General features: G+C 54.5%; 1 protein-coding gene across 1 annotated transcript in view; it reads left to right on the top strand.

The window, feature by feature from the left end:
* The first annotated feature begins 4,107 nt into the window (after nt 1–4,107).
* Nucleotides 4,108–13,004, top strand: part of EVI5L (ecotropic viral integration site 5-like) — a 12,153-nt gene continuing 3,256 nt past the window's right edge. The window contains exons 1-15 of the mRNA XM_010568894.1: nt 4,108–4,270; nt 5,315–5,504; nt 5,673–5,897; nt 6,325–6,399; nt 6,695–6,820; nt 7,371–7,514; nt 7,686–7,775; nt 8,333–8,430; nt 8,550–8,610; nt 9,443–9,496; nt 10,054–10,086; nt 10,952–11,092; nt 11,273–11,401; nt 11,911–12,051; nt 12,819–12,971. Coding sequence (XP_010567196.1) covers nt 4,122–4,270; nt 5,315–5,504; nt 5,673–5,897; nt 6,325–6,399; nt 6,695–6,820; nt 7,371–7,514; nt 7,686–7,775; nt 8,333–8,430; nt 8,550–8,610; nt 9,443–9,496; nt 10,054–10,086; nt 10,952–11,092; nt 11,273–11,401; nt 11,911–12,051; nt 12,819–12,971 — 1,809 coding nt within the window. The 5' untranslated portion in view covers nt 4,108–4,121. The remainder of the gene's footprint in view (nt 4,271–5,314; nt 5,505–5,672; nt 5,898–6,324; nt 6,400–6,694; nt 6,821–7,370; nt 7,515–7,685; nt 7,776–8,332; nt 8,431–8,549; nt 8,611–9,442; nt 9,497–10,053; nt 10,087–10,951; nt 11,093–11,272; nt 11,402–11,910; nt 12,052–12,818; nt 12,972–13,004) is intronic.

Genomic DNA, 13,004 nt, shown 5'->3' on the forward strand with positions numbered 1-13,004 from the left:
GTGGGGGGGTTTTTGGGGGTGACCCCCCCCCGGGGGGGTATTGGGGGTAAAGCCCCCCTCTAGGCTATGAGGAGGGGGTGTCTATGGGGGTAATGCTGGGGGGGGTAATTTGGGGTAAATATTCTCCCCCTCTAGTCTATGGAGGGGGGACTAATTGGGGTTGCCACCTCCCCTCCCAGCTGGGGGGTAATTGGGCGTACCTCCCATGCTTTTGGGGGTACCCCCTCCATGGGGGGGGCATTGGGATAATCTTCCCCTTGGCTATGGGGGTAGCTGGGGGTAACCCCCCCCCAGGACTATAGGGTAACTGGAGGATTCTCCCCCCCAGGCTAAGGGGGTAAATGGGGGGTTTACCCCCCCCAGAAGAAACCACGGGGGTGCCCCCCACCATGCCACAGCATGGAGAATTCAGGGCTATATTGCGGAGGGGGGCATTGGGGGTACCCCACCACGCCATGGGGAGGCATTAGGGGTGCCCCCCCCATAGAGGAGGACATTGGGGGGGTGCCCCCCTATTCCCCTCCTTTATTGGGGCCCCCCACCATCGCAGCCTGCCGAGGGCTGTGCTCCTGTGTGCAAAGAGGGTGTTGTCCCTTGCTTCTTTTTCCCCGTAAAATAATGAGGTTTTGGTTAAAAAAAAAAGGAGAGGGGGAGTCTGCAGCAGGCAGCTGAGCTCCCCCCTATCACAGCCACGGTCCCTAAATGTCATTTATTGGGGAGGAGGGAGGCTTTTAACACCCCCCACACCTAGTCAATGCACAACCACCCTCTCCACCAGCATCCCTGTGCCCCCCATTCTTGGGGAGGAGGCTTGGGGGGGTCCCTGGATGCCCCCCAAAACACACACACACACCCCCCGCAGCCGCCTAGAAGATGGAGCAACCACGGCCGCAGCCCCTGGAGCCACGGCTTTGTGCCGTCCCTGGCGCACCTCTCCTTTTGGGTTCAAACCTAGAGATTTTAGCTACGCTGGGACGACTCAGGTTTCCTATCAAATTACAGGTTTTTCCCCCAGATTCATCTTCCCTTTTTGATTTTTCCCCTTTTTCTGCTGGTTTTCCATCAATAGGGGCTTCACCAGCAGCGTTGCCAGCAATGTTTAATACCTGCTGCCACCAGCAGCCTGGATGGGGGGAAAAAAACCCACCCTATGTCGGTGAAAAATCCCAAAAGACCCCAAACCCTCCCAGTTTTGGGCACATTTCAACCAATTTAGGACTGCGCAAAACATAAAAATCACCACCCGAGTGGCATTTTGGGTAGTTTTTCCCCAAAAAGCCACGTTTGGAAATGCATTTTGGTGGCCAGCGTCGGGGGGGGGGGCAGTTTCCTCGCTCTGTTTTGGTGCTGAGTTCAATTTTCACCTGTTTTTGTGTGGGTTTTGGTCGGTTTTAAACCTGGTGGCATTTTGGTGGGATTTTAGCTTAAAATTTGCACCTGCTTCATCCCTGCTGGTGGCAAAACCCGCGATGTTTAAACCCATTTTTATCTATTTTCCTCCTCTTTCTGCAAACTGCAGATGTTGGTGAAGCTTGAGAAGGTCCCGCTGAAATATTTGTGGTTTAATATTTTTTTTTTCTTTATCTGGTTCCTTTTGCATGTTAATAATTGGGGTTTCTGGCAAATTGGTGGATTTTTCATGGTTTGTGTTCGATGTGAAGTCAACGTCGCTAGCCGGTGCCTCCAGAAATTGCTGCTGAAACTGGGGGTGAATCCCTGCGTTGATGAACTTTTAAGAGGCGGCGAAAGCAACACAGAAAAATTGCAGAAAGAGTTTGGAGACATGGCAAAAATGGTGCAAAAAAGACGCAAAACGGCATTGAGAGACACTGAGAAAACAGTGTAGAAAATACTGTGAAAACGGGGTGGGAAAGGTGCAAAACAGCACTGAGAGACGCTGCAAAAATGGGTGGAAAAGGCATAAACTGACACAGAAAAGGCATAAAAAGGGGCAGAAAAGGCACAAAACACCACAGAAACAGTATGAAGCTCCACTGAAAAGCTGCAAAAATGGGTTGAAAAAGCTACGAATCGGCAGATTTTAAGCGCAAAGGGGAAATTTTAACGTTTTCCTCCCAAAACACTCTGGCTCAAGGTCGGCATCTTGACATCCTGCTGAAATTGGGGTTTTTTTACAGCATTTTGATTGAGCAATGGTATTTTGGGGGAAAATGAGCGGATGTGACAGCGAGATGTGGGGACTTCGGGGACACATGGGGACCTTGAGGACTCTGCAGTACCCCGTCGCACCTGGAAAGTTATTTTTTATTAACCCACCATCACAAATGGGCTGAAATCGGGATTGTATGAGCCACTTTTTGGGCCAGTTTCCTAAAAACAGAGTCTAGGCACCATGGTGGCATTTCCAGGGCCATTTCCATCATTTTTTTCCCCAAATTTTCTCAGCACCATTGACAACCCCTTAGACTTTTTTTCCCTCCAAATTCAAGCATTTTCAGCAAATTTTGATACCCATCGCCCTGGAAAAAGCTCTTGGCATGACAGGAACCCCTGAAGGATGGCAGCCACCAGCTCCTTCCCTCCATGTTGGAAAATCAACAGGATTTCACCCCAAAAAACCCACTGAAAAATTTCAGCTTGCCTTTTCTCCTCTTTTCCCATTTCCACCTGTTTTTTATGGGTCTAATAAACAATATCGCCATCTGCCTACCTCATTTTTGGGTTGAAATCATGCATTTTGGCCATCCCATGCTCATCCACATGTGGTTGTTGCTTTCATTCCCCCCGCACACATCGACATGGAAATGAGCATTTTCCTAAAAAGCCATTTCAGGACGTTCTCGCAGCCCATTGAACCCTGACAGGTTGTGCTGCGGCCGCTGTTTGACTGGTAACTTATCATTTTGCAGCGAAGCCGCCGATGGCGCTCACTATTTTTTTTCATTAAAACAGTATTTTGGGAGACATCAGCCAGCAAGGTCTTGCAGGGAAATATTAATTATAGAAAATAAATTAACAGCTCTCCTGGAGACGAAGGCACTGCTGGACAAGCCCTGTCCCACGACGAGCAGCATGGGCCTGAATCAAATATAATCGAGGCTTTTTTTTCCCCTCCTTTATAAAATTTCCTGCTTAATAAGCAAATCTGCCTGATCCCGTTAACGATTGACCTGATTCTCCCCGCTTGCCCCGAAGCCGCTCTGTTAAATTTTGCTGGTTTTGGAAAACTGTTAACCAAACAGCAAGGGATTTTTGTTTTGCTCCACTGGCCAGTTTTTCCTCCCAAAAAAGGGGTTGGAAATGTGGCTTTTTGGTTAAAACTTCCCCAATTTATAGCTTAATCTGCACAGAGAGTAAACTAAGCCCAAATCAGGTAAATCACACAGTCACAGCGCATCCTTCAGGCGCTGCTGCTTTTTTTTTCTTTCCTCCACTTTCTTCATCCCATTTGGCCACAGGAGCGACTGAGGGTTCATTTTGCCAATCTTCAGCAGCATTTTTTTACCAAAAGGAAAGTTTTTCAGCCCAAAAAAGGCCAGAGCTGCCTTGAGGGATTCCAGTCCCTGTTCATCCTCCAGCAAATCCCCATCGGAGGCACCACTTGAACTTCTCTTTTTGCAGCACTCCTCAACCCATCATTTTCTACCCCATTTCTGCCAGTCCCTGCAGTCCCAAACTGGGACTCATTCTTCCCCAGGGAGGCATTTTTCCATAAAACACCACCAAAGTGGGCAAACTGGGCGACATCAACCCCTAAAGCACAGTGAGGACAGCTTTCTGTAAATCCTCTCTTCCAATATTGGCCTGTTCCTTCCCAAAATGAGGGTACATTGGGCTTAATTCCAGTTTTTAGGCTAATTTAATTCAACTAATTTAGGGCAAACACAGGACAATGTGCTTAGAACTAGCTTGACATGAAAACTGGGCTTAAATGGGATCCTTTTAGGGAATTAAGTGAATATCTTGGTAGGCTGCAAACCGAGCAATGCTCACATCCTGTTTTCTATCAGATTAGCTAAAACGGGGGGTTTTAAGAGATTTGAAGCAATGTGGTGAGGAGGAAAAGATGGAGGGTCACATCCCGCTCATGCTGGTGCTCGGCTTTCCAGGTGAGACCCTGAAATCCCCGCGGGCTCGGCACGCTGCCAGCCCCTGCCGCCATGGCATCGCCGGCCGTCAGCCCCGACTCGTCCTCCCACGAAGCCCTCTCCTCCGTCAACTCAGCACCGGCGTGTTCTCCCACCTCTGACTCGGAAAACCTCAGCCCCGATGAACTGGAGCTGCTGGCGAAGCTGGAGGAGCAAAATCGGTGAGTGCCAACAGATATCTGCCCCATTCGGCCTTTTTATCGTCCTTTTTTTTCAAGTATGTCCCTTAAAATCAAAGACGCTGGACAACAATGAGCCATTTCCCCCAAGCATTGCTCCAGCCGGGATAAAAACACTCCAGTTTCTTATTTTCAAGGTTATATTTTTCTCTTTGAAAGCAGCAGGGTTTGCTCATTCAGGCAGGCAAAGGGGATTTCTGGAAGGAGGCAGCTGTTTGGAAATAATAAACCCACCCACTTCGGTGGTGGGTTTTAAACCTGCTCTTGACAGGAAATGAGCCCTGAGGCTCACTTTGCCGAAATACTGGGCAAAAAGCTCCATCCCTGGCATTAAACTGGTGTTAAAATCAAGCCCTAAAATGCAAATTTCCTTGCAAAGCCATTTTTAAGCAAATTTACTTTGGAAGAAAAACATTGGAAATCTGTTTTTTAAGCAAATTCATTAAAGAAACCATCCCCGGGCAACTGTCAGCATCTGGCCGGGGCAAATAGCCCATCCAGGTGCTGTTCTGGGGTGGTTTGGGGGAATATCTCCTCCTTTGGGGTGGTTTTGGGGGAATATCTGCTTATTTGGGGTGCTCTGGGGAGAATCTCTCTTCTTTTGGCATGGTTTTGGGGGAATCTCTCCTCCTTTGGGTTTTTGGGGGGAGAATATCTTCTTTTTTGGGACTGTTTTGGGGGACTCTCTTGTCCTTTGTGGCTGTTTGGGGGAATATCTCCTCCTCTGGCACAGTTTTCAGGGAATATCTCCTTCTTTGGGGCATTTTGGGGGAATATCTGCTGTTTGAGGGGAATCTCTCGTCTTTTAGCACAATTTTGGGGGAATCTCTTCTCCTTGGGGGCTGTTTTGGAGGAATATCTCCTCATTTGGGACTGTTTTCGGGGAGTATCTCCTTTTTCGGGACCATTTTGGGGGAATCTCTTCTCCTTGGGGGCTGTTTTGGAGGAATATCTCCTCGTTTGGGGCAGTTTTGGGGGCTGTCTCCTCCTTTGGGACTTTTTTGGGGCTATCTTGGTCTCTCGCAGGCTACTGGAGGCTGACTCCAAGTCAATGCGCTCCATGAACGGCTCACGAAGGAACAGCGGCTCCTCCTTGGTCTCCAGCTCCTCAGCCTCCTCCAACCTCAGCCACCTTGAGGAGGACACCTGGATCCTCTGGGGCCGCATCGTCAACGAGTGGGACGAGTGGCGGAAGAAGAAAGAGAAGCTGCTGAAGGTGAGGAAACTGCTTTATTTTAAACTCTATTTTAACCCCGCTGCAAAAATCTGCAGCATCAGCATGACCTTCCCTGTGCCAGGACAGGACGATGTCTCCCCATCCACAAGGAGCTTCCGCATCTTCTTGAAACCCATTTTCTCAGGCCTTTGCTCCATTTTTGCACAGGAGCTCATCCGCAAAGGGATCCCCCACCACTTCCGTGCCATCGTCTGGCAGCTGCTCTGCAGTGCCACTGACATGCCCGTCAAAAACCAATACTCAGAGCTGCTCAAGATGTCCTCTCCCTGTGAGAAGCTCATCCGACGGGATATCGCCCGTACCTACCCGGAGCACGAGTTCTTCAAGGGACAGGACAGTCTGGGCCAGGAGGTGCTCTTCAATGTCATGAAGGTAATGTCTTTCCTCGAACATCAATGGATCTTGGCCATAGCCCAGACACTGCTTTGGGTTTTGAAGCTGTTTTAAGTGGATATTAATTTTTGATGGGTTTGGTTTCCACCACAAACTCCTGGAACCATCACTTCTTGCAGCGTGACAGGTCTTTCCTTGCAAAGCGACCTCATTCCCCAGACCTCATTTTTCCTGTTGAGTTGTACTCTGAATTAAGAAACAAATAGTTGAGTATTTGGGGGTCTAAATTCAAGTTTGCAGCAACATCATGCTCACAGGAGGTGTTGTCAACCAAAACAAAGCTATTTTTGATGTCATGGTCAAGGCTTCCCTCCACTGTTGGCCTCCCACAGCAAGCAGGGATGGTGGCCCTGCGAATCCCCCTGCTCACACGTATATTTATTTTGAATTTTTTTCCTCCTTCCAGGCCTATTCACTGGTGGATCGGGAGGTCGGATACTGCCAGGGTAGCGCCTTCATCGTGGGACTGCTGCTAATGCAGGTTTGTGATGACTCCGGGGCGAGGAGGGGCTGCCGATGGGTTTTCAACACCCTCCAGAGACATGGTAGAATGGGGTTGGGAAATGGGAGCCTTTTTCTTGATCCTCAGGAGCAAAATGGGCTCATTTCCACCATCCCACTTACTCCTGATGGGTTTAAAATCCCCCATTCGCATTTCCCTTCACCCAGGGACGGGTTCTGGCACGTCCCATCCCATCACCTAATGGGAAGAGGCTCCGCATCTGGAGCTGCCAGCAGAGATTCAAGAGGGAATTCATGTCCCTTTGGGTCTCCAGATGCCTGAGGAGGAGGCCTTCTGTGTGTTCGTGAGGCTGATGCAGGAATACCGCTTACGGGAGCTCTTCAAACCCAGTATGGCTGAGCTGGGGCTCTGCATCTACCAGTTTGAGTACATGTTGCAGGTAGGCACCACCTCACGCCCCCCAGAACTCTCAGGGTGGCAAGAACCGGTGGGTGGATCTGGGGGACAAGGACAGGGAGAGGTAGGAGTGAGGTGGCAGCTTTTGGGGGAAATGGGTTCTTCCAATGGAGCTCGTGTCCAGCGACACAGATCCTGGGGATGTCTATGAGATGCTCTGAGGACTATCCATGATTTTTCAAGGGGGACATCAGTGAGTCCCCAAGAATGTCCACAACATATGCTGGGGGCATCCATGAGACCCCAGGACAACTCCATGAGGTGCCCCAGGCACCATCCGTGAGACCCTGGGGCCCACCAGTGAGACACCCAAAGGAACTGGCCACGAGACACCCCAGGAACCATCCACAAGATGCCCTGAGGGACATCCATGAGCCCCTGGTGACCATCCAGGAGCCCCCCCCACCAGGAGACCTTCCATGAGACCCCCACAAGATCTCGTGGACCTGTTCAAACCTCAACAGCCATGAATGACCCCTAAAAACATTCACCATTCCTTGTTTCTCTTCATTTCCCCCATTTCTCACATCCAGGAGCAGCTACCGGAGCTGAACATCCACTTCCGCTCACAGAGCTTTCTCACCTCCATGTACGCCTCGTCCTGGTTCCTCACCCTCTTCCTCACCACCTTCCCTCTTCCTGTGGCCACACGTGTCTTCGATATCTTCATGTATGAGGTAACGGGGCCGCGGCCAACACCATAAATCACAAAGGGACCACAACCACATTTTCCACTTGGATGTGGAAATGTTCTCCCCATGCCAGCTGGTTTGGTTTTGGGGAGAAAAACCCCAAACCCCGGGTGGGAAAGGTGATGGCGTGGGGTCAAGCATGGACCCTTCCCGCAGGGGCTGGAGATCGTCTTCCGTGTGGGGATGGCGCTGCTGCAGTTCAACCAGGCCGAGCTCGTCCAGCTCGACATGGAGGGCATGTCCCAGGTACGTGCCCATGGACATGGGACATGTTTTGGGGTGGATTTGTCCAACAGGATGTATTTGGGGACAGATTTGTCCAATGGGACATGTTTTGGGGTGGATTTAAGCAACAGGACGTGTTTTGGGCTGGATTTAGGCAACAGGACATATTTTGGGGTGGATTTGTACAACAGGGCATCCAAGGGGATGTATTTTTGGGCAGATTTGTCCAAGGGCACGTAGTTTGGGGCAGATTTAGCCCCACATTTAGTATTTTCGGGCAGGTTTTTCCCAACTGGATGTGTTTGTGGACCAGTTTATGCAACAGGCCATATTTTGTGGTGGATTTGTGCAATGGGTTGTATTTTAGGTTTACATGATGGGCCATATTTTGGGGGTGGTTTATGCAATAAGTTGTATTTTGGGGTGAATTTACGCAACAAGGGTGTGTTTTGAGGCAGATTTATGCAACAGGCCCTATTTTGGGGCTGGTTTTACCCAACGGACCCTACTTTGGGACTGGTTTACGTGATGGCCTGTATTTTGGGGCCATGTTTCATGGCTGGTTTCCGCACCCGCAGTACTTCCAGAAGGTGATCCCACACCAGTTCGACAGTTGCCCCGACAAGCTCATCCTCAGGGCCTTCCAGGTCAAGTACAACCCCAAGAAGATGAAGAGGTAAGAGGGGGAGATGGGTTCCTGCACTTGGATGGGGTCCCCCCAGCAGCCATGGGGCTCAGGGCCAGGGGGTCTGCTCCCCATCCTCGTGTCCCAGCCTGTCCCCATGTCCCGAGCAGGCTGGAGAAGGAGTACGCTGCCATCAAGAACAAAGAGATGGAGGAGCAGATCGAGATCAAGGTGAGACGGGTCAAGTGTTGGCATTCTGGGGCCGCTTGAGCCATCCTCATGGCCGCTTGGCCCATCCCTGGGGCCAGTTGAGCTCTCCTGACATGGTGTAGCCCATCCCTGGGGCCATCTAAGCCATCCCGGGACCACTTTGGCTCATCCCAGGGTCACTTGACCCATTCCCAGAGCCGTTTGAGCCATCCTGGGATGGCTTAGCCCTTCCCCACGGCCATTTAAGCCATCACAGGGCCACTTTGACTCATCCCTGGGGTCACTTTGAGCCATCCTGGGGCCATGTAGCCCATTCCTGGGGCCACTTGAGCCATCTCAGGGTGGCTTAGCCTCTCCCTGGAACCACTTGACTTGTCCCTAGGGCCACTTGAGCCCTCCTGGGGCAGCTTAGCGCATCCCCAGGGCCATTTAAGTCATCCTGATGCCACTTTGACCTATCCCAAGGGCCATTTAAAGTGTCCCCAAGGCCACTTGACCTGTCACAGAGCAGTCTGAGCCATCCCAGGGCCACTTTCACCCATCCTTGGGGACGTTTAGCCCATCCCTGGGACCATCTAAGCCATGCTGGGGCCACCATGACCCATCCCATGGCCATTTAAGCTGCCCCCAGGGCCATGTAAGCCATCCCAGGGCCACTTTGTCCCATCTTCAGGGTTGTTTGAGCCATCCCAGGGCCATTTGACCCATACCCGAGGCCACTGGAGCCATTTGGGGACAGCTTAGCCTATGCCCGAGGTCACTTTACCTTGAGTCCCCCTGCCCCCAAGCTGTCCCCAGGGCCCAGGGCCCAAACCCCCCCCAGGGCTGATTCCTCCCCATTTTTGCCCCCCAGCGCCTCCGCACCGAGAACCGCCTGCTGAAACAGCGCATTGAAACCCTGGAGAAGGTGAGCCCCACGTCTGGAACCCCAAAACCCCCCTGGGAGCACCCCAAAACCCCGCTGGGGGCATCCAAACCCCCTGGGGGCACCCAAACCCCCCCGGAGCACCCAAAATGTCCCCCGGAGCACCCCAAACTCCCCTGAGGCACCTATACCACCACTGCCCAGAGATCATGGCACCCATGGGTGCAACCCTGTAACCTCCAGCACCCCTTTTATGGGCCACACCCCCAAAATCTCCCCTCCCAGCACCATTTTGGAGCAGAAATAGGACATTTAAGTCCAGCGAGTGCCTGCTTCATCATTTTTCCACACAAAGTCTCCCTCCAGGAGGTGGGAAATGCTCCGGTTTAGTGCAAAACACCACCATCACTGTGTTTTTCCCCCGGCATGGAGGGAAAAGAGCTAAAATCCTTGGAAAACACTCCAAAACGGGAACCGATGATGCGCGGGAAGGTTGCCGGGTGCCTCCGCTTCGTGGCTTCTCTCGCTGCCTCCGTCTCCTTCGTTTATCTTGTTATGTCTCTCCTCTCTTTCTCTCTCTTCTCCGCTGGCGGCCGCAGGAGAGCGCGGCTCTCGCCGACAGGCTCATCCAGGTAGCGTCAAAAATAGCTATTTTTCTCTTTTCTGCTGCGTTTTAACCCTTTTCTTCCCCCTTTTGCTTCCCAGCCCGCCTGCGTCTGGCTCGTTTGGGGAAGATTTGCCCTTTTTCCTGCTTTTCCGGAGGCTCCCGTGCACCTTCCCCGCTTTGGGGGGTGGGGGGGGAAGGAGGATATGGGGGGCAGTTGGTGAAAATGGGGGGTTTTGGCCCATTTTGGGGCTCAGTGGAAAGTGGGGGGTGGCGCGGTGGCATATGGGGGTGGGGTTTGGCCAAGATGGGGTAAAAGCTGCCATTTTGATGAGTTTGACCAAAATAGGTGGATTTTGAGCGGAAGGTCATGGGTTGTGGGGTGAAAGTGGCTCAGAGGGGACAAAATGTCCCTGGAGGTCGCCACAGGGCAGCTGTCACCTCCTTGTCCTTGATGTCACCTGCTGTGGGGCTGGTGTCACCCCCCAGGGCTGGCGTCACCCCCTTCATTCCCAGTGTCACCCCCCTTGTCCCCAGTGTCACCCATTACAAGGCTGGTGTCACCCACCACAGGGCCAGCATCACTCTGGTGTCACCCCCTCGTCCCTGCTGTCACCCTCTGCGGAGGGGGCTGGCGTCACCCCCTCATTGCTGGCATCACCCCCTTGTCCCCAGTGTCATTCCCTTGTCCCCAGCCTCACCCACTGTGGGACTGGCATCACTCCTCATCCCTGGTGTCACCCCCTCATCCCCAGCATCACCCCGTGTCCCCAGCATCACCCCCTTGTCCCCACCACCCCTCCACTGCCACCACACCCCTCCCAGTGACACGCTGCGGGGAGGAGAACCGGTCATGCCATGCCGTGGTGGTGACACGTCCCCGCTGTCCCCAGGGCCAAGTGACACGGGCACAGGAGGCAGAGGAGAACTACATCATTAAGCGGGAACTGGCGGTGGTGAAGCAACGCTGCACCTCGGCCACCGAGAACCTGCAGCGTGCCCAGACCACCATCCGGCAGCTGCAGGACCAGCAGGTTGGTGTCCCCAAATTGTCCCCAGATGTCCCCAAGCGTGCCCATCGCCCCCACACATCCCCCTTTCAATTCGCGCCCTGCTGCAGCCCGGATTTGGGTACGGGTCGTGGGTGCCACTGCCGTGGGCAAGGCAGGGACAGGCGTTGTGCCCCATGGGTGACACATTTGGGACGGTGGCAGGGGAACCCACGCTTCAGCGAGGAGTTTGTCACCCACCTGGAGACAGAGCTGGAGCAGTCGCGGCTGCGGGAGAGTGAGACCCTCAGCGCCCTTAAGGAGATGCAGGATAAAGTCCTCGACATGGAGAAGGTGATGGGGACAGCTCGCGGGTGTCATGCTGGTGGCCCTAGGGACAGGGATGGTCCCACGAGTGGCCCTGGGGAGTGTCACACAAGTGGTCTTGGGGACAGGGTCTGTCACACAAGGGGCCTTGGGGGGTCCTGGACCTGGTGTCCCCTGTCCCTGGGGATCCCCTGTGCCACACAAGTGTCCCTAGGGTTCCCCCTGTGCCCAGGGATCCCCTGTGCCACATGTCCCTGGGGGATCCTTGGTCCCCAGTGTCCTCCATCATCTCCCCCAACACCTTATGAGTGTCCCCACCTCCACCTGGCAGAGGGGGACAAGCCCCCAGTGCCACCACCCTGGGATTTCCCTACCAATGACCGGTGCCACCACCCCAAGGTGTCCCCGATGACATCCAGTGACACTCCCTTGGGATTGTCCCTGCCCTGGGCTGTCCCCACTGATAATCTGATGTCCCCGCCCTGGGTTGCCCCCACCCCTGGGTGTCCCCACTGATGTCCCCTGTGTCCCCACAGAGGAACAGCCTGCTGCCGGACGAGGACAACGTGGTGCGGCTGCAGGAGGAGCTGCAGGCGCTGGCACTGCGCGAGGCCGAGGCCGTCAAGTCGCTGACGGAGCTGCAGCAGCAGGTGAAGGACCTCAGTGACAGCTGGCAGGTAAGGACCCGGATGCCTGGGTGCCCCCCTGGATGCCTGGGTGCCCCCCCTGGACACCTGGGTGCCCCCCTGGATGCCTGGGTCCCTTCTCGATGCCTGGGTCCCTCCCAGACACTTGGGTCACCCCCCAGACGCCTGGGTCCCCTCCCAGCCACCTGGGTCCCTTCCCGGTCACCTGAGTCCCTTGTCCTGACACTGGGTCCCCTCCTGGCCACCAGGTTCCCTCACCTTGACACCCGGGTCCCTCCTGGGTCCCCTCCTGGCCACCTGGGTTCCTTGTCCCCACATATGGGTCCCTTCCGGGCCACCTGGATCCCTTGTCCTGATGCCTGGGTCCCCTCCCAGCCACCTGGGTCCCCTCCTGGTCATCTGGGTCCCTCATCCCAATGCCTCCGTCCCCTCCCATCCACCTAGGTCCCTCACCCTGCCACCCAGGTCCCTTGTTCCGACATCTAGGTCCCTTCCTGGCCACCTGGGTCCCTTGTCCTGACACCAGGTCCCCTCCCAGACACATGGGTCCCCTCCTGGCCACCTAGGTCCCTTGTTCCAACATCTGGGTCCCCCCTGTCCACCTGGGTGCCCTCCTGTCCACCTGGGTCCCTTGTCCCAACACCCATGTCCCCTCCCTGCCATCTGTATCCCTCGTCCCAACGCCTCTGTCCCTTCCTGTCCACCCGGGTCCCTCACCCTGCCACCCCGGGGTCCCCACGGGGGCCACCCGGGTCCCCCCATCCACCTGGCGGGTGCCTGATGGGTGCGGGGTGCAGGCGGGCCGGGCGGGCGGGCGCTGGAAGGAGTCCCCGCGGCGGAGCAACGCCAACACGCTGCAAGAGGCCGTGGTGGCGGCGCGGCTGCGGGAGGCCCAGGCCCAGGCCGAGCTGCGGGCGCTGCGCCAGCGGGTGCTGCAGCTCGAGACGCAGGTCAGAGCCTGGGCCGCATCCTGACGGGGGGCT

The sequence above is a fragment of the Haliaeetus leucocephalus genome, unplaced genomic scaffold, assembly GCF_000737465.1.
Source record: "Haliaeetus leucocephalus isolate CR32 unplaced genomic scaffold, Haliaeetus_leucocephalus-4.0 Scaffold261, whole genome shotgun sequence".
NCBI classification, from domain to species: Eukaryota; Metazoa; Chordata; class Aves; order Accipitriformes; family Accipitridae; genus Haliaeetus; species Haliaeetus leucocephalus.